Below are 20,567 nucleotides of genomic sequence, written 5' to 3'. Positions count from 1 at the left end.
GCTGCAGTGCTGCATTTGTGTCACACCGCCAGCTCTCCTCCTCCCCCAGATTCTCCAGATTAATCTTCTGGACAGGACTTCACAGGAACTTGAAAGCTCTTAAAAGAGTTCTTACAACATCACAAAATATATCAGCAGAATAGGTATGATTTCAATCTGTGAATGCTTTTGCCATTGATAAAAACAAGCCTAAAAAGTCCCTTTTCCAAAACACGTTTTGAAATCATGGAGCATAACGGTGTGTGCCAAAGATAAAAAACAACCCACACAACAGAACCATAAACCCAACTAACCACAACAGCTTTTATTCTTGGGGAGAAAAACAACACGGTACCTTCTTCCTCCTTTATTATACCTCTAACAGTGACAGACATACACCACCATTGTCCTTTTTTTGAAATGGCTTAGGCTATACTAATGAGGACTGGATTGTTCTCACTTGGCTGCAAGCATATGCAGAGCATTTTTGCAGGCCACCGTGTCCTGCTGGCCACATGGAGCAACTTTGATGTCTGTGGGCACTGCCAGAGTTGTTTCCTTGGAAGCTGATGGAGAAGTGGTGCCTAGAAAAGCTTCAAGAGCAGGCAAGCAATGGAGAACAGATTCCCTCCTCCCCTGCCCAGGATATCTGCTTTTTCCAGGGTAAGCAGAGTTGAACCTGGTTCTTCTCCATCCTGGCTGGGGCTACACGGTGGGTCCACAGAGTGCCCTTGCACACACCATGCTGGGGAATGGGGTGGGCAGAAATCTGCAGGAACATTCCTGAAGACTGTGGCTGTAATGGTTCCTCTTTGGGGACTCAAGTGTCCAGAGCATGACCTGCCTAATGGCTAAAAGGATAATATCTGCTGTGTCTGATCCCCGTCTCCTGTCTCAAAGGCCTGAAATCCAATTCATCTCAAACCATCTGGAGCCCATCTCCAAGTGAGTAATTCCTTCAAGTCTTATTTAATCCACAGCTTCACTCTTTGGTTTGCCATGACACAAATCCCCTTTGAGGGCCCAGAGCAGGTCAGCATGGGGGTTTATATGCCTGTGCTGAGGGTGTGTGTGGTAGGACAGCTACGTGCTGTAGACCTGAGGCGTGCTCCCCTGCCCTGGAAGCGGAACAGTATCAAGGCTCAACTTTGCTTGCTGTGAGCTTCCACAGCGACAACCAACCTCTGACAGAGGTGTGTGCCACAGCAGCATCAGGGGATGCACAGGGTGCACCTCAGATAAAAATGGGAGGTCAACACCTCCAATTTTCTGCCCATCTATAGAATTAGATGGGGATTAATGCTAATCTGTGGCAAGGAAGATATGAAGTGGATACTGAGGAAGTTTCAACACTGTTCACAAAGTCGATCTCACCTCTTTCAGAATATTATATTTAAAGAAGAAAGAGGAACCCTTTATCCATTAAGGTTTCCCATACATTGAAAAAAGAGACAACTGCACAAACCAAACCTGCAGTACTAGCACTTGCCTGAACCTGTGCATCACACTATGACTTTGTATGTCATAAAGTGTTATGGTTTGACCAATACATAAAGACATCATCAAAGCCAAACACTCAGACAATCTTTCTCTGTGTCTGTTAAATTAAGAACAGAGGCAATAACACTGTTACAAGCCTTTTCACAGGTGCAAGACAACCTGCATCACTCCCCTTAGCCACCACTAAACCCTGCCTAGGGTCTGATGACTTTGGGTTGTAACATCAAGAGAAACTGTGGGCCAAGGAATGCCAACAGGCAAGATACTCAGCACCTCCTTCAGCTCCTGACTTGCAATGTAGCTTTCCTTACATTGTTTTCACCCGGCTATGTCTGCTGTCACACTTGCTCTGCTGGTCTAGACAGAGGAAGAAAAGTAAGCATTTAGGAAACTTATTCCAGGGGCACCTCAAACTTATTTTTCTCATGTACTTGTATGGCTCTCCTCCCTGCAATGCCCAGACCTCCATTTGTATTGGTACAACCACTTAAAAACATGGTTTGGAGGTTTTTGGAGAGGGTTCTTGCTGTTGTAGTTTGACCTCTGTATGGAGGGCAGGCAGGCGAGGGCCACAGTTCTACAGTACACTGCTTGCACCTCATTGGTGAGGGGTGTGCTGCCCCATCCACACAGGACAGGTACATAGAGTTGTGACTTCAGAAAGTGCCTTTTACCATGTTTTTATAATGGATCTGCTCCTGCAGACTGTATCTACGAGCATTGGTAGAGTACAGCTCTTCTGTACTGCCTACTGTACAACATGGGCTGGCAGCTTCCACAAAACAGCTGTGCCTGGAGATTTCCTCACTGGCCACAGTGCCTGTGAGTTGGAGCAGAGGTGAAGAAGCAGCAGCAGCCCCACTGTGTGCTCCTCTCACATGGAACAGTTCCTCCTGCCTGCTCATCCATCCTACTCTCCCACTCCTGCAGGGGCTTTCTCCAGTCAAATTTCAGATGTGCCCATGGCTCCCTGCAATGACCTGCTTCTTTTCATTAACTATTCAGCAATGTTTGCAGAACACAAACCAGTTGGGATGTCTTGCCTGGGGACAGACATTAGCAATCCAGAGATCCAGAGAAAACAAAGCTAAAGGATGCTGTCACTACAGTACTTCATAAGAGTATCCAGTGTCTCTCCCCACTCCTATTTCAACATCCAAAATGTGCAAGTAAGCAAGCATTGTGCAGCCTGAACAGAGTGGCCACAGTTTATGCTATACTGCCTCATCTGTTCTTTGCACCAGCTGTTCCTGGAAGGAGGTGCCACTGAATTGTTTCTCTCTTCCTCTGATGCTCTGGAAGAAAGACAGAGGGCATTTTTAAAAAATCTTGGCCTTTTAGCAGAGGGAACAGGGTTGGATTGTTGTGTATTGGCTATTGCTACCTTCTCATCCCATGCCCTTCTTGCTGTGCAAGCACAATACAAGATATGACATGCTGAAATAATATTTAGTTTTGCAGCTGGGCTCATTACTGGTGTAATTTAGAAGGTATAACCAGTCATCAGAATTTCAAAATTATTCAATTTTCAATAAAGAGGCAATTTCCACAGCATGATGACCATAAAAGAATGACAGTATACTCAAGAACAAAGAACAAATCTGCCAGTCTGACAAGGATTTCCCTGATGTGTCATCAGAGTTTAATTAAAATTTACTGTAAGAGAGCAGACCAAGTCAACCCTCCAACAAAGGTGCTTCCTCCTTTCCTTTGGGCAATAAAAATAATCTCCCTTTGTTTTAAATTACTGGTGCAGAAAGAGATTGCGACAAATCATTCTCCAGAACTAAATAGATGGCTGAAAAGTATGAGCCAAATTCATCTTTTATACAGTTGATAGATTTGACTCTAGATGATTTGTGGATCTTTCAAACCCACCTCAGTGTATCAATTGGCTATTTCCCATGAATTTTGTGTTCTGCAGTCACTAAGTCAGCCACAAGGACTTCTCAGGTCTCTGGCAAGTGGCCGTGGTGGCCACGCTTTTCCCCCCTGTCCCAGGGTCACAGAGCAGCTGCCCACCAGCACTGCCCGCCCCAACCTTGCACTGCACCTCTAAAGGCACCCAGCTGACCATCAGAGCCTGTGAGGCCATGTCTTCCAGCCAAAGCCAGTTTCTTCCACTTCTGTGGTTTCACTGAAAGAGCTAAAAGCTTCCTCAGTCTTTGGAGAACTACTTCATTCCGAAGGAACTTTTCTATCAGAGCTACAGTGTCTCAGCATGTCAGGGGATGCAAAGCAGAGCTGCAGGGACAGCTATGAACCTGTAAAATATTATGGCCAAAATAATGTCTTCACTGACTGAACAATCTGACCAGTGACTAAAAGTATTAAATTAAAAAGTATTCTGTTTAAATCCAAATATTTCTTTATAGTTCTAAAAATCTAGATACAGTAGCACTATGTTTGCATGGGAGAATGAGAAAGCTAAGATGGCTTATACAATTAAAGTTGTGCTGTCTAGGGTCTTTGTTTTGTCAAAGATGAGTGAAGTCAGAAGAAACAATAAAAGCAGTGCATTTTTCAAGAACATTGATTTCATGGGGATAGTTTTCTCCAGCGTAATAATCAAAGACACCACAACACATATATATAAAGTGGGGACTGAGAGCTGTAGTTTTAACCTGGTAATGGTCCACAAGACAAATACACCTAAGAGCATTTATCTCTTCTCAGAGCAGACATGTAAAAAGCATTAGCCTCCATCATGCTGGTGTCTGTTATCAGGTCTACATGCAGGCCCAGAAAGACTATGCAGTACATGTATAAATATACATACCCGACTTGGGTACAGTCTCGATATGGCAGCACTGAAAATATGCTACAGAAGGATCTTCTGCTGCTGATAAGGACTATTCTAAAATATAAAAGAAAATAAAAGACATCAAAGACTAACATTGAAAAATCCCACCACAATAATCAAAGCAACAGATGTTACCATTGAGGAATTTGCAATCATAAAACTTCCATAATGGACAATTTCTCCATCCTCTTCCACATCTCACAGACATTGTGCTACGGAGCCTTTACAGAAGTGCTAAAGCCTGTGCCGCAGCAAATCAGCAGTGAACGAGTAGTGGGGTCCCATTCCCTCTAAGGGCTTTCTAGGAAGACCATCTTGAATATGTGACTTGGAATCCAGGATAGGTGCTTTCTTAGGGAAAGGAGTTCCCCCAGAGAGGCACAGGATCATTCTGCCAACTCACTATAATGGCTGAAATTCAACAGACAAATCCAGCAGCAATCCAGGTGATACACACTCTGGCTGCTGGTTGTGACCTTTCTCTGCTAAACCAAAGGACTCCCTGGATAGTCAGCTTTTTGTTCCTGAAATAGGCTTCATCCATCAATCAGGTTTGCGATTATCCTAAGTTTTCAGATCCTTTCACTGTTTTCAAGCTTCCTCCTTGAGTCTTCTCCAGTTTTTCCACATCACCTTTCTTGTCTCCAGACATTATCCCTGACCTCAGCAGTTGCACATCTTCCAGTCTTACCTTTAAGATCAGTGTCTAGCCGTGACACCCTGCCACGCTCTGTGCTCTATAATCACACTAGACCTCTTGGTTATGATGTTGCATTTACACTCAGGCATAACTGATCCCACAGTTCCCTGCCATTTGTCCTCCAGCACTACATGTGTCTTGGTCACTGTCAGGGCTGAATCCCTCCTCCTCTAAGCATGGCTTGCCCTTATTCCTCATAGACAGTTAGCTCAAGATTTGGCTATATGAAAGCATACATTATCTACCTGCAGGAGAGCTTATCTCAGAATCCAGGACACTCTTAGAGCAAATGCCTTGCATTTCTAACCAGTCTCCAAATCTCTGCAACATCTGCAAAGCCACTGTGTGATACTGTCCTGGTTTCAGCTTGGATAGAGTACATTTTCTTTAAATCCAATAGCTTGGAGTAGCCCACCTGTTACACAGCCACACTGTTGCCTTCAGCCATTGAGCTCTGACATTTCATTAAGGAGCATCAAAACCACCCTGAGGTCAAGACCCACATTCCATAAAACAGAGCGGAATGCCAGTAGCTACACTACTAAAGTTTTGGGAGACGAAGACTTGCAAGAAGCCAAGAGAAGTTTGACCAAGCAGTAAGATACAAAATGCCAATAAGTAACTGCTTACAAATATACCCTTCTTCCTTGTTACCTTCAGGACACCAAGAATTGTACAGTTGTACAACTGACCCTTCTTCCCTCTAAAGGCCAACAGGCTGCACCATGTCAAATTCCTCTAAGACACAGTGGCAGCAATTTGTGCTGTTTCCTGATCTGATTAGTGTTAGAATTCACTGATATCTTACCTTTCTAAAAATCTCCACTTGTGGTGAAAATGCTAGGACCTACTGCTACATTGGTTGTCAGGGCTATTGCACTTCCTTGCTCCGCTCTCCAACGTTGACTCTTCTGACATTGTGTCCCACAGACCTGTATGCGAGGATTTAACCTGAATTTTTTATCCATTGTCCTACACTGGTCAAAGCTGGACAACAAACCCTAACAAGCACTTTTGCTCTTTGCTGTCCAAAAACCATCACACGCACCTATGAATCTCCCACCAGTTACGCTGCTATTAGAGCACTGTCTCCTTAAGGGACCAGCTTAGTCATTGTTCTTGGAAAAGGTTTAGCTCCCCAAGAGAGCTGCACATAATCCTTGGAAAAATGCAGAATGATCAATTTTCCTTCTCCTGGATTACTCTGCTACAGCAATCCTATTTTCTTCCTTAAAAGCCCGTTTAAAAGCAAAGAGGGATTTACCCTTTAATGAAGAAGGGTTTCTAATAATAAATGTGCATACAGCTTTAGGAAGTTCTCCTGCAGCAGATGAAGTACATTTCATTGTTGTCTGAATGCTGTAATACTCTTGACCTAAGGGAAATGTCTCAGATCCTACAAGATAGTCTCATGGTGTGGCAGTAAGATATAGAGGAGGCAGGAATAATTTTTCCCATTTGAGAACAGCAATCTACAAGCAAAAAAACCCCAGCATATGATTAATTTTGTGCTTGCTACTGCTTGCTGCTGAATGGTTGCTACTCACAACAGCTTGCTTGTTCACTGGGAGCCTTGTTTGCTGATGTATGAAACTTGGCACAGGTTTCGAGGCTGACATCAGAAAGCATCTTTGAATTCGGAAAACCACAGTACCCACTAAGCATATTATCCCCCTCCCTCTGGTTGCTTCTGGAAATACAGCTCTTCCACCAACGCCCTACACCTCCCTAAAAATACCACTCAACTCTTAATACTTAAAAGAAAAACAAACTGGTGCTTCCATGTCCACAAGCAAAGACAACAGTAGGAAGTTACCACAGAACTGTGTGTATCAGAAGGAATCAGACAAGAAAGGAAATAAAAAGCACCAGCCCAGCCTCTATTTTTTTTCAGATTTCTTTCCCTTGGGACCCAAGTATTGCCTCTCTTTCCATAAACCGGCGGACGCTCTTTACACAAAGATCTCCCAGGCAGAGCATGAGAGGAGCTCACAGCCTCCACTGCAAGGATGCCACATAAACCTCATCTGCAAAGCTGCTGAGGGAGGGTGATGCAAAACAGCTTTAGGAGCTGGACTGGAAAGGAAGCAGGGAAATCAGTGGTCAGATCCTCATCATGGAGGGATAAAATGGCATTTTATGTATAGGCCTGATGACTTGCATGGAAGCAAAAAAATTCTGAAGGCCTACAATGGTTTGCTGGGGCAGAAAACCCAGAAACTTGCCACAAAGCTTGCTTTGGAGAAGAAGTTGTAGTAGAAGTCCATTGCTGTTCAAAAAAAAATCAAATTATTGCTTATGGGAGAAAAGTATTTTCCTGGATTTCAACTCTTCAACAAAGGGCATCTAGAATCTTGCACACCTCTGAAGGAGCTATCTCAGAAGCTGTGTGAGAGTGTTTACATGCCTTGATTCCAACTGTGCCACCTAGACATGTTTAAAACCACCTCATAAAAAGGTTTTCACTCTTTAATTCTCCCATTTCACCGAAAAGTTGTACTAATCACTATGGCTCACAGCAACCATTATTTTGCAAGAGAGTTTTGACAATATGCAAAGGCTATAAAAGTTAATCTTCCAATTTCTTTATGAAGTGTATACTGCAAAAAAACCTTAATGAGCACAAAGTTCTCGACAGAATCAGTAATTTGTAAAGACCTGAAGAATAATGTCTGCTTTCCTCAGCATCTGTCTAGGCTGGATTGTGTTGCACCAAAAGGCTGCCATCAGGCAGTGTGATATACATCATATACACCATCCACAGGTGGAAGACTGTAGCCTCTTTCCTCATTCCTGATTGATGATGTTTGACTGCCAGGGCTCCGCTGCCCTGCACACAAAGGGGGACACACAAACAATGGATGCTGTCGGGGTAGCAGCCCTCATTTTGGAGTCTCACAAGTTCAAGGGCTGTTAGAAGGTGGCTGAGAGCAATTATGGACTGTGAGGGTGCTGCCAATCATCAACCTCTTAGTCTGCATGTGTGTGCAATTAAGAGAGCAGCAAAAGAGACCTTTCATGATGGTGTTTGGTGTTCCCTTAGATGTGTTTGCTAACAAAAAACTGAGAAAGCAGTGGCATGGGGGTGGGAGAGGAACATTGTTTTACTGCTTTTTATACCTGCTCTATACAATAACTCTAGAGTTGTTCCTGTCCCATTCCCACCAGGAGTTGTTAGTTCAGCTGGCTCAGGCTGCCATTTCAGTGGCTCATTTTTGCTGATCTTCTGCTTCAGTGTTTATGGAGGCTATCACCAATAAACCTGCTGAGTAAAGGGGTAAAACCACATGCTGGTGGCTACCTGTGCTAGTTTGTATGTCAGGGTTGACTTGTCTTTGTCTTCAAATTTATTTTGTGCTGTTTTACAAGACTCCTTTGGTAACACAGTCTAGGAACCCTAATTTTCTAACTCCTTTAATAAGCCACGACCTACAAATTCAAAGAAACCGGTTTAACCAGTGAACAGAACTATCAACAGGAAGCTTTTCAAGGACTTGCTGATAAGCTCCAGTCTGTGTATTTTTCTGTAGGAGCTTTTTCTCTGTGCTAAATAGATGAACTCTTATTTTAACCACAGCGGGTCCTGCCTTGCCTGCAGGACTGCCAAAGGCTGGACCCAGAGCATTGTTGCTCAACACGTGTCATCCCTGAGGCTTAGAGGGAAGAGCTCTCATTGCCACAGGACAAGGACACACCACTTTACAGGTTGAGAGATGCAAACAAGGGCAGTTACCTGAGAGAGGAGCCCTGAGCCATCACTCACACTGCAGTTTTCTTTTCTGTGACACTCACAAGCCAGTGAAAAGACTTCTGAAAGTGCTGGCTATTTTAAAGTCCAGTCATCAAATTCACCACCCAACAATATATTCAATGTAGATGTTTTCAAAATTGGGTTCCTCATCTTAAGTAAAAGACTGACATCCTGTGACAGAAGGGTCAGGGGTTTTGGAGGAAGCTCAGAGAGTCTCACTCCAGCCCAGCTCAGTGCCTGCATCCTGCACAACCATGCATGAGACACCTGGGACAAGGTCTCAGGCATGGAAAGGAGCCCCAGGAGGGTTTTCTATCCATTACACCACCTGTGGCTCCCCTGTGTCACAGGGAACTGGGGAGAACACCAGCTTCAAAGGTTTTAAGGTACTCAGAAACACTGTTGATTCTAGGATGAATACATAAAGTAGATCCATCCGTATTTCTAGAGGTCTTTTTCATCCAGAATGCCTATTAACTTCAGTGACTGCATCCAGACCCCTGGGAAAAACAGTCTGCACTCAGATTACTTACTGCTAGACAAAGGGGTGACACAAAGTGTTAACTCTGCATTTTATTTTTAGCTAGTATCATTGTGGCTCTATGACCATAGGATGAAAACTATTTCCAAAACTGTGTTTCTTATTGTATTTGTATTCTAGATAAAGAGATCTTGATTATGATTGTGGAAATATTCTGGAAAACTCTGTCTGCTGATAAAGATAAGAAGCCAGTTGAATAACAGAAGCTTTCTCACTGCTGTCTTAGCAAGAAAAATACTCAGTTATATTTTCAGGCATAATGCCTGATCTATGAATTAAGATAAAATGTTGCACATATGCTACAAATACTTTTTTGCAAAACATGGAGAAAAGAGTTTACAAATCAAATATTTATTCATTGTTTTCCAGAACTTGACTTTCTGTCAAGTTTATGCCTAGATTTTACATGCACATCTCAGAAATTACTTGTTCTCTGTGGAATTTGTCTAATACCTTGTAAGTATAATTTGCTGTAAGAAATTCCCAGAGAATAGATCTACTTATGCACAAAATGGACTAAAATTAAAGGGCTGCTTTTCAGTGTTTGATTCCACATGTATTTGTGATAAAGACAATAACCAGCGGCTTGTCAGACAATAGTCAAGTCAATAGTTCTGTATGTGTCTGTTTGATACAAAAGCTGGGTCTAAAAGCTGTTTCTAAAATCTCTCAGGGACACCTTCTGCAACATTTATGTTGATTACTACCTTTCACTCCATTTAATTGTATGTATGAGAATAACAGCGAAGAAAATTTTTCTTGAGTCAAGTAACACCTACCAGAACTCAATTCATAAAACCTGTGGTTCAATGCAATGTTAGAATTTCTACTGATGTGGTTCCACGTTTGATGGAAATCAAAGGCTGCGGGCACAAATTGGTCCATCAGAGCATACATGGTTCTCAGCCATGGCAGCTTCATGAGAACAGGCATGTGCAAGGATCAGCTCTCACTGAGATAGTTTAGTCTACAAGCAACCTATTCAGGTGGCCTAGTTCAAACCTATTCAGGTTTGGAAGAAGAATAAAAAAAATATCATGAGGCACACAGAGAAATTGTCTTTGGAAAAATCAGAGAGGATAGGTATCTTCTTTATAAACAGGGAGGAGCTAGTTTAACTTCTGAGCTCGATACCACAAGAGAGAACCCATTTTGCTGATGGAAACACTTTCAGCTCATGGGAACACCATGCCTTTGCAGTAAGCCAAGCCCCAGCCAATGGCTGCTGTACATGTCCCCCCAGTGCCTATGGCTGTAACCTGGGTAGTCCACATCCCAGTTCAGGGTGTGCTGCAGCCACAGGTGCACCCCTCACACATCCCCTGGAAGGCTCTCTTCCTACATCTGCCATGGAAACCAGGATCCCATGCCTCATTTTGCCATGACCATCCTTGGCATTTACCAGCAAGCTGTATCCACTAAAAGATGTTGGAAGTATCCTTGAACCATGGCTAAACTTGGTCCAGGCAGGTTCAGCTATGTGCCCCTCTCACACTTAGAACCTGGCAACACCCTTGAAGAAATGCAACCATATTATGCCTAGTTCACTCCAACAGCATTACAGATTTTTCTTTTATGCAGGTTATTTGTATTAAGGAGACACAGGTCTTAAAATGTGCGGGCTAGCATTTTCATTGACCGGTACTTCCCTGGGGGATGGAGCATGCACTGCAGCCTGCACCCTCAAAGATTATTTGAAAGGCCATTAGGAGATATGTGGTGAGTGGCAGTGGCTGTGCTCTTGCAGGGGGATGCCAATCCTGCCCCTTCCCTCACACCCCATGGGCTGCCTCTGCAGAAGCAGCCTCTGCATGCACACAGTACCTGCCGTTTCTGGTATCGTGTTGCCGCATGTTCTTGATAAAATGAACCTTCTTAAAGTTCTTTGGTCTGGGTGATCCTGAGAGTGTCCGACATCTGAAAAATAAATCAGTTGCAAGGGAGGGGAGGGAGAAGAAAAAAAAAATTCTCAGTTCCCTGCTGTACCGCCAAGAAGTCTACACAAAAGCAGGAAGGAAAGACGAGACAAATGATTCAAGTCACCCTGTGTTAGGAATCAGCAAGAACAATAAAGACAATAAGTCTGGAAACGGGACAGTTCAAACAAAAAAAAAATTAAAATAATAAGAACAGGCATCATCCCCCTCCCTTCATGCAAAAAAAAAAAAAAAATCATAAAAAATCTCAGCGAAGTAAAACTTCCTGTAATCTGCCATGAGAGTTTAGCCCAAGCTTTCAGAAGAAAAAAAATTAAACCAAACCAAAACCGAGTAAGTATGCAATTTTTCCCTCTCGCACCAACACCCACGCTTCTGTATGCTCCTCAGCTATTGATAAAGGAGCCATTGAAGGAAGTTCTTTCTTGTTTTAATTTTAGAAAGATTTAAAATCTCCTATTTGGAAGGATAATTCCTATTTGATTTTAACTCTAAAGATTGCTTTTCACATTCCTGACAGCATACAAACCAACTAAAAATAAAATAAACTACTCCAGGAAAAAAAAATACAATTCTTCAAAACATTAAGCCTTAAATCTATTTTACATCTGAATGGGCTTTATAAATTGCAGTTACAGAAAGAAATTGCCAGAGGGAGGAGAGATGAGAGCAATATCCCCCCTTCCCCCCCCCCCCCGCCTTCCACTACCCTTGCTCTTTCTAATCAGCTGAAACCACAGTGCATGTGAAAGCGTTCTCTGTCTCATCCAGAGCTGCTTCACTGCGAGGCGAGGCAGAGCTCGCAGGCACTGGAGATGAGTCCAGGGCTGCAACCGCGGCTGCTGCATCCTCCGTGGCTCCTCCGGGACCAGCATCCTCTGCTGGTGCATGGGACCAGCACAGTCCCTCTGTGTTAAGCTTCCCTAACCAATTTTCCCATCCTCTCCCCTGCACAGGCAGAATTCTACAGCTTCTCAAGCACAAGAGATCGTTATGTTGGACTGAAAACACAGACCACTGTGCCAGTCCCCACTGCTGTACCCAAACGCCATCGGGCTGCACGGGCACACCCCGAGAGGGGCACCCCATCACTCTGCCACTTCTGCCTTCCTCCTGCTGGTAAAGACCTTGAGATTCCCTCACCCTCTGATTGCAATTAGCCTTGTTAGCTTCTTCACAGGAAAATACCATCAAGAGAGACATTCTACCACCAATTCTGCAAATTAGCAAGTAAAAATACTGCCTGGCAAACCATACTTTGTTTATATCTTTTACCAATTATACATGTTTGAATCACTTATGGGAACAATTCATAACATGCTGGTAAGCAAAGCATGGTAAGCTTTGTAAAAATAATCAAGACTTGGTAATAAGCCAATTGGTACAGCCTCTGCTGTTCTTTGCTTTGAGGTAGGGAGACACAGCCAATCTGCATGCTATAGGCTAAACACCAATATAAACCAGCTGAATTACAGGTCCCAAGATAAAGAGGCAGTCAAACTTAGACTGCTGTCTTGCCAAACAGCTGACCTGGAAGCATTCCATGCACTGGTCAGATTACTGACCAGCCAGTTTCTGAACTGTTAAGCAGTTGCTCCATTTTCCATCACCCCAGAGGATTGCCTAGTGACTAATTACTGTGGTCCCCAGAGAAGGAAGCTGTGGTCTCTTAGATGCAGAAATCAAACTTCACTGAAGCTGCCAATATAACAAGGATGGGGGCAGATTTATTAGTGGGGCAGCAGTCACAAACCTACTAGCCAACACACAGACAGCAATGCTGGTAACTGAAATAAGTTTGCATGTGCTGAGAGAATAAACAGATAAACAGTAAAAATCCATTAAAAATACTAGCCTTCAAAAACTTACTATATTAAACCATCTGTACATACTTTTTAAATGTACCACAGATGTTAGGGTACTATTGACTTGGGGCTCGTCATTCATATAGGTGACAACGATACTTTTCTATTAATCAAATTTGACATTTTAATTCCTGACATTTCATTTAAATATGGCCTTTTTGTTTAATGACCTAAAGTCAGGGAACACGCAATTCACATCAGCCACCACCTTGCAGGACGTGTGAAGTTTCAACACTTTTACTCACTATGAAGAACATCTCAATGTGAAGACCCAGCTACTTTTCAACATAAGGAGGGAGAGCAAGCCTGCCCATGCATGTGCTTTACAGACAAGAAGCCAGAGAGACAGTAAATAAAATGACCTCCGCAGTGGGGCATTTTCCTCGATGTCCTCCAGAGTTTCCAGAGAAGATCGCTGGGAGATCAGCCGACGTCTGCAGAGAAAACAGAACACAATCACTGCTGATTGGAGGGCACGAGAAAGTCCTCAGAGCTGTTATTCAGTAAAGATCACACACTGTCCTTCACTAGCCAAGCCATACCTTTGGATATTATTAAATTTTGTTCCATTCTGCTTATCTTAGTGTATTTGATTCCACCCAGAAGCTAAGTTACTCCATGCAGGCTGCTACAGTAAAGCAGAAGTTGCAGCTTCGCAACAGCTCCTCCTCAGTTCATGTTTCCCTTCCTTCAAGGGTTTAACACCCATCTAACACAGTCCCACGGGTGCTGCAGTACAGCTGGCAATGCTACAAGTACATTGCTTTGACAAAATAATGCAGACATAGATCCACAGAGACTGCCTGTCCTTCACACTGCCACACGGGACACTTCTCTTTGCCCCTCGCACTTTCTACCAAGTAAGTGCCAATTGTTTCTCCATGACGTCCATCTCATCACTCCTGTGAGGAGTGTCTGAAGTGAGATGAAAGACAATGGTGTCAGCAACACTGGTAATAAAATAGCAGTTTAAACAGAAGCTCTGACCATCCCTGTGAGCAGCACAGGTGAGCTAGGCTCTGTTTTAAGCCATTTTCCTATGTCTGAGTCACATCCTTCCTCCACCTTCAGAGAAATAATTATGGAAGTCTTAGCATTACATTGGCTGTTGCAGCAGGCAGGGAAGAAGCCCCCATACAGGCTTTGTTTTAGCAGCCATTGCTGCTGCACAACCTCCAAACACCCTGACAGCAGCACAAAACAAGAACTGCACCCAGCCCTCCAAAAAGCACCAAAAATACCATAAATGAATGCGTAAGATACAGCCCACCCACAGGGACATAAAGAAGAATCAAGCTGGCAATCATTGAAACTACTCCGTCGTCCATGGGCGTCAAAACAGCTGCAACAGCCAGCAGAGCCGTGGCACTGTGCCCCAGCACCCAGCTGGCAGGAGCAATGCCAGCACCCATCAATCCCAGGGGCCATGGCTGAGGCACGGAGCACCTCACCAGTGACTTCGGAGTATGAACTTCAGTGATAAAAGTCTTCAAAGACTATCACTATTTCTTGCCCAATTCCCACTGAGCTGCCTTACTCCCTTGATCTGCAAGCAGAGTTTCCAGAATGTTATGAGCGCTCCTATATGCTTGGAAAGGTGCTCATTAATTTATTCCTGGGCTGTATTTTCACAGTAAATTGTCTACTCTGATGCCAGTGTTAGCAGTTTCTAATCCTTCCTGCAATTCCCTTGCCCCTCCAGTTGTGCTGCTACAACTGTTCCGGCAGCCATGCTGCAAATCTGATTACTGAAATGTTTTTCAGTTCAAAATAACCCTGAGGTTCATTGATTCCATTTGCCATTAATTCAAACATCAAATTTCTATCACTGACCCATAGACAATACATTTCAGGACAATTTGAATGTGCATGCAGCTTTTTCTCACTTAGAAAATCACAGAAAACCCCTCAAACAATTTATAGATCAACTAAGTGTGAAGCATAATCCTCTTAGATAAAATATGCAAACCTAAATCCCCTCAGGCTTTGTCTAAACTAGGATTTTTAGAAGATCTGGTGCAAGATAGGATACACCTTCAAAATGCTATGAAAAAAAAGTCTGCATTTCAGGATGTGCTGGCATAGACAAAGAAGAAGAGACCAAATATCTGTCTCCTGCACCCATGGGTGCTCCCTCAGCTCCATCCACAGTCAGAAAGGACACAGGAATGCTCTTACTGGAAGAAATTCAGATCAGGAGGAGCTCCTCCTCCACTTGCAGTTTCACTGACCCATAAGCAAAAGCTGTAGGTTCCAACTACCAGCACCACTGGCAGATGACGTGGCAGACAACAGCTGCTGGCTTTTTAATACCTCTTCATACATCATTAGCTTAATAACACAAATAATGGCATGCTCCCATCTTGTAGTGTTACAACACCAAAAGCATACTTGGCATGTTGTTAGTCAAAGAGAGATAAACAGCGGTACAACCTTGCCACCTTCTTCATACTAAATTTATCAAATTAGTCACACTGTATTTCCTGTAGATGCCAGGTGCTTGTACAGCAGCAGGTGCATATTCCAGTTGCCACTGAAACCTTTTTCCAAGAGTCTCCTTGCCCAAAGTTAGGCACCATCCTCAGCCTCATTGCTGACAGTTTGTCAGACAGGGTTTGAAGATCCTACATGTGCATCTGTCATGAAGGCAGATGCGCTCAGTGGCAGGAACACACCCAACTGCATTTCACCAGCTGCTCATCCAGTTGTTGCCTGCTAGAGTCCTCTGGCTTCCCTCGCTGGTCTCAACTTCTTAAACCCGGCACTGGGGATGCCACCTCCTGATTTTTGCTTGCTAACCTCAAATGCAACATAGGCTGGATGGGAATTGCTGCCATCCCCTCTTGGCATGAAAGACCTCACACTGATTTTCACCAGTACTGATTTTGCAGCATTTTGGGTACCTTACATGGCAAGTGAGCCAGCACAAAGGAGTGGGGGAAGCTCTTTGTTCACCCGAACTTGGGAGAGGAACACTGATCCCTGAGCTCCCTCTCAACTAGGGCATAATACAAGCGTGACTCTAGATAAACCCATCCATCTAGGAAGGAAGAAAGCACGCATAAAAGGTTCTGGCACAAGCAGCAGTGAGAGCAAGGATATCCAGCCCACCCCCCAACCCAGCTGAACACTGCCACATCTTTCACCTCTCCCCAGAATCATTAGTTTTAATCACTTCAACTCCCAGCACTGTCAAAGGAGCACTGGGGAGGCAGATTTGGAGCAACTCTGTTGAAATCAGTTCATACTGCCCGGGAATTGCACCCTCTTCTCACTGAGGAAGCTCAGACGCAATGAAGGATATGCAATTATTCCACTTTATCTTAAATCTTTATTTCAAGGCCTAATTAAGATGACCTAAATACCAGTATTTTATAAGCTTTCCACAGCTGGATATTATACTAGAAATGCCAACTAATGAGCCTACCTGCTGTGAACGAAGTCACATCCTGTACCACACACACGGGACAAAAAACAATTTTGGAAAAGCAAAGCTTTTGAAAGGATCTTCCAGGGAATACAAGCAAAATCAGTTTTTCATTGACTTCATTAAGAATTAATCACCTCAACTGGTGCTTAGTATTTAAATTAATCATCTTTCTCTCTTCAGGCAAGCAGCCAGGTCCATACAACTCCTAAAAGGGTTTTTTTTTCAAAAATTGATTAGCATGCTATAGCAGCTGGTATATGTAGACACTTGCACTGAAATAACCCAAACTGTTTTATATCACACATCACCATCATTCTGATGTAAAGCTGTGTTGATACCTATTTTGTATTTTAAAATGCTGTCTGTATCTCTGTGGAAGTTTCTTAAAAGCTGAAATGTTCTCTTCATTTCCCCTCTTCAAAGTCAGATTAATACATGGCTCAGTTGCAAAAATAAAATAAAATACAAGGGAAAAAAAAGAAACTAAATACAAGGATAAACAAAATAAGGCAGGTCTGTAACCAAAACAGCAAATAGCCAAAGCTAGTAGACTACAAATATATTGACCATAACCACCCCATCAATCAGTGGGAAATTATCTTTGCTCTCAGTTGCTGCAGAATACTCAGCTCAGTTATGTTAAACATACAGAATCTTAAGCCACATAGACAGGAGGTGATTAAAAAAAAAAAGGAGCTGCAATCAGAACACTGGATAAATTCATCCAGGAAGGAAGGAAGGCAGGAAAGAAGCCAATGATAATCCAAGAGATAAGGAAAAATAAACCCACGTGTAATGACTTTCTAGCACAGCTACAAAATCAGGAAGAAAAAGATGCACTTTAAATGCCACTACTTTCTGTGAATGTTGGGGGTGTAATTTTCCCGCTGCTTCTGTTAAGACCACAAACCTGTAACAGCTGAAGCCAGCATCTAGAGTGCTGCTGGCTCCCAGAACACAAAACATCCCTTCAGGACAAGCTTCTTCACTTTGTCTGAAACAACTGCATCCCTTCAGACGCAGTGACATGGGACACACGATTGCCAATCATCTGAACACCTGCTGGCTGCATTAACAGTCATGGGAGAACTTGGGATGACAAAGACATTTCAAGAGCTGAAGACTGTTGGCAGCTCCCACGTCCACTGGGCCACCTCCTCCCTTCAGGTGGGCAGGCAAAATGGGCAAGAACCACAGGGCAGAAATGTCTGTGCCATTACCTTCTGATCACAGCAGTGTTTATAATAATGTGGCTTGGAAGCATCAGAAAAGCACAGGACTGCTTGACACTTTAAAAATGTTGGATTCTTTATTTCCACTGTGCCTTCATCACAAAAGATGTATCCTGCACATAGGAACACTACCCTAGACAGGTGCAGAAGGGGAGTGGAAAGAAAGTAAACGTGAAACCTGCAGTGATTGGGAATGAGATCAGGATACCTGTAAGGATACCTCAGGGCCTGCCTAGGGGTGTAAGTGAAGGCTTTCCCTCTGCCATCCATCCACCCTTGGAAAGGTGCCAGCTCCAGACTCAAAGAGGAGGTCTTGCTCAAAAGCCAACCTGTCCTTTGCAAGCACTCCCTGAGGAGCCACCAAGACATACACTGGACTTGTGGCTCCCATGGGTCAAACCAGGCAGAGCATCACTGTGATCCTCTATGGGAACAGCAACACTAGGGCTGTTCTTTTCATTTGGGCTTCATATTGCTCCTTCCAGCACCAAAATGGCTTGAACAGTAGAAGGCAAATAAGGAGAATATTCAATGAGATCTAAGATTAGGCTTCTATGTAGTAGAATGAAAAAAATACTAAAAGTAAATAAATAAATATATACATATATATGTATTTTATATATTACAATAATATGGCTACAAACATCTCTTGCAGGCTACTCTGTGTTTTGAGTAAGTTATCATTTGCCATTCTTTTCCCTAACCCCTTTGGAGTTGGATTTGGGTATGAACAGAAGTGCAGATGCTGGCTCTCTCTCCGCCCCCAGGGCCAGGGGAGTAGCTAAGAGCAGAGTTGCCAGATGCAGGCCATGCCCTGTCCCCAGCAGCTCTGGCCCCTTTCTCACTCCAGGGAAACTTAAATGCCACTTCTCTCCAACCCCTCCTCAGCCTGCCCACTGCACACCTCTGCCCAAACTCCCAGGCTAAGCTGTGACAATTAATGCCTTCTTCTGAAATATGATACAAGACATCAGCTGTGAACGAATCCCCATTCACTTCCTGACCCCTGACTTCATGCCCCAGCATGAACTCAGATGAAAGACCTGCTAATGAGTCACCTCTCACCCTCCCTCTGAAGTTTTTGCTGGGATTCTTATGTCCCAGCTCATTTTCTTCCTATCTTTTGCCAATATTACAGGAAGACAAACACAGGAAAAACAAACCCTGAGACTATTGAAAATTATTAAGGGAAATAGAATTTCCAGGAGCTACCCAAAGTGATATAGAGCCATTTTTAATTGTGTGCTATCATAATTATGCAGCAGAGCCATTATCTGCAAAGAACATCAAACTCCATTTAAGACTTCCACGCTGAGCAGCTTATTGCCCACAATGGGAGTTAAAAGCATCTGGCACACGCTGAAAATGGGTTATTTTGTTAATTCAGCAGCCCAACCCAAACACACAGAGAACACACCAAGAGCCCTCCATTTAGCTGTCACCTACGTGCAGGCAGGATGCTAATATAGTCTAAGACCGCAGCCTGCTGCAGTGGGCTGTGAAGGAAAGTCTTTGAAGCAGAGATCCTGAGCTAGCAGGACCCTTAACAGCCTGCTTTCTTGGGATATGAACTGCAAGGAGACAGACCTTCAAATCTAGTGATAACTAGGAGAATAATGCCATGCCAAATGTCTCCTCAGTCTCCATCAACCTTTTGGGCATAAGCAGGAAGATGGACAGAAACAAAGAGATGACGAAGAGCAATGGCATGAACACGGCTCCATGTTACACACTCCTCCTAAACCAGGGTACCTCCTGCACTTTACACAGGTGATCCTCCAAATAGCATACAAAATTCTAGCACAGCCCTGTCCCAATGCCCCAGAGAGATCATCTCGGTCTGGTTACATCAAATATAAAATCAAGAGTACTAGCACTGCAAAGAGACAAGGAGCTTTCACTCGAAGTTCTGAGTAGTAAGCTGTTCACTGTCGAAGTACTTGTCTAGTGTGAATGTGTATATGCAATTGTGCAGAAAAACAGAAGGTATGGTAGAAGAGGAATTTTGGACTTTTGGGCTTTTTTAGCATCTTGCACAATTCAACTTGACACACTATGAGTCTTTCTAGAAGACACGATTTCTAGAAATCTCCAGTGAAGGCAAAAAACTCCCAGGGTTTAGTCTAGGGAGAACAGAAGAGCAATCACCACGTTGTTGACTCCAGGGGACATTTCATTTTCATCTTCCCCAGTAGGATTCCCAATTCGCCAAATATGTATCTTGTTGGAAACCTAACATCATGGTTTAGTGGTGGATTTGGCAGTGCTTGTTAATGGTTGGACACAATGAACTTAAAGGTCAATCTAAAGGATTCCATGATTTAACGATGCTATCTTCCCACTGCAGGCAGCTGCCTCTGCACCCAGTCCTCATTCTGTTGGCTCTGCCCAAGCCATAACAGGAGGAGCTACAGCCACGATTCAGTAAGATTAATTTAAACACAGCAGAGCTCTCCGAGATGCCGAAGTGCCAAAAGTCTAAATCCTCTATTATCTTTAACCAATGATTTACAGATTCACTGTCTTCACTTTACTGACTCTGCAGCAGTGTGATAGCTTTCAGAAGGCTTCTGTGCAGTGATTTGTTTTGAGTATGCCCAAACACTGCCACAGCTATATTTTTCAGAACTACCATTACCTTATAACCTAACACATATTATCATGGTAAGACATCAATGGGCATCAGCTTAATTAGAGACACTCAAAACTAGGAAAGAAGTAAATAACAAGATTAATCATCTGACCTTATGAAAACAAGGATGCCTGCCAAAGCAGATACAATAGCACTGTAAAGAACATACAAACTGTCCATCTTTATCTCCTTTTTTC

General features: G+C 43.4%; 1 protein-coding gene across 1 annotated transcript in view; it reads right to left on the bottom strand.

Moving 5' to 3' along the window:
- The window catches only part of CABLES1 (Cdk5 and Abl enzyme substrate 1), a gene marked incomplete at its 5' end in the record, with an annotated part of 70,555 nt that overhangs the window by 23,620 nt on the left and 26,368 nt on the right, over positions 1-20,567 (bottom strand). The window contains 3 exons of the mRNA XM_082281505.1: positions 4,259-4,336; positions 11,099-11,191; positions 13,439-13,510. Coding sequence (XP_082137631.1) covers positions 4,259-4,336; positions 11,099-11,191; positions 13,439-13,510 — 243 coding nt within the window. The remainder of the gene's footprint in view (positions 1-4,258; positions 4,337-11,098; positions 11,192-13,438; positions 13,511-20,567) is intronic.

This window comes from Coloeus monedula (genome assembly GCF_965178545.1).
Source record: "Coloeus monedula genome assembly, chromosome: 1".
NCBI lineage: Eukaryota > Metazoa > Chordata > Aves > Passeriformes > Corvidae > Coloeus > Coloeus monedula.
Note: the sequence above shows the minus strand (reverse complement) of the source record. Positions and strands in the feature narration are given on the sequence as shown.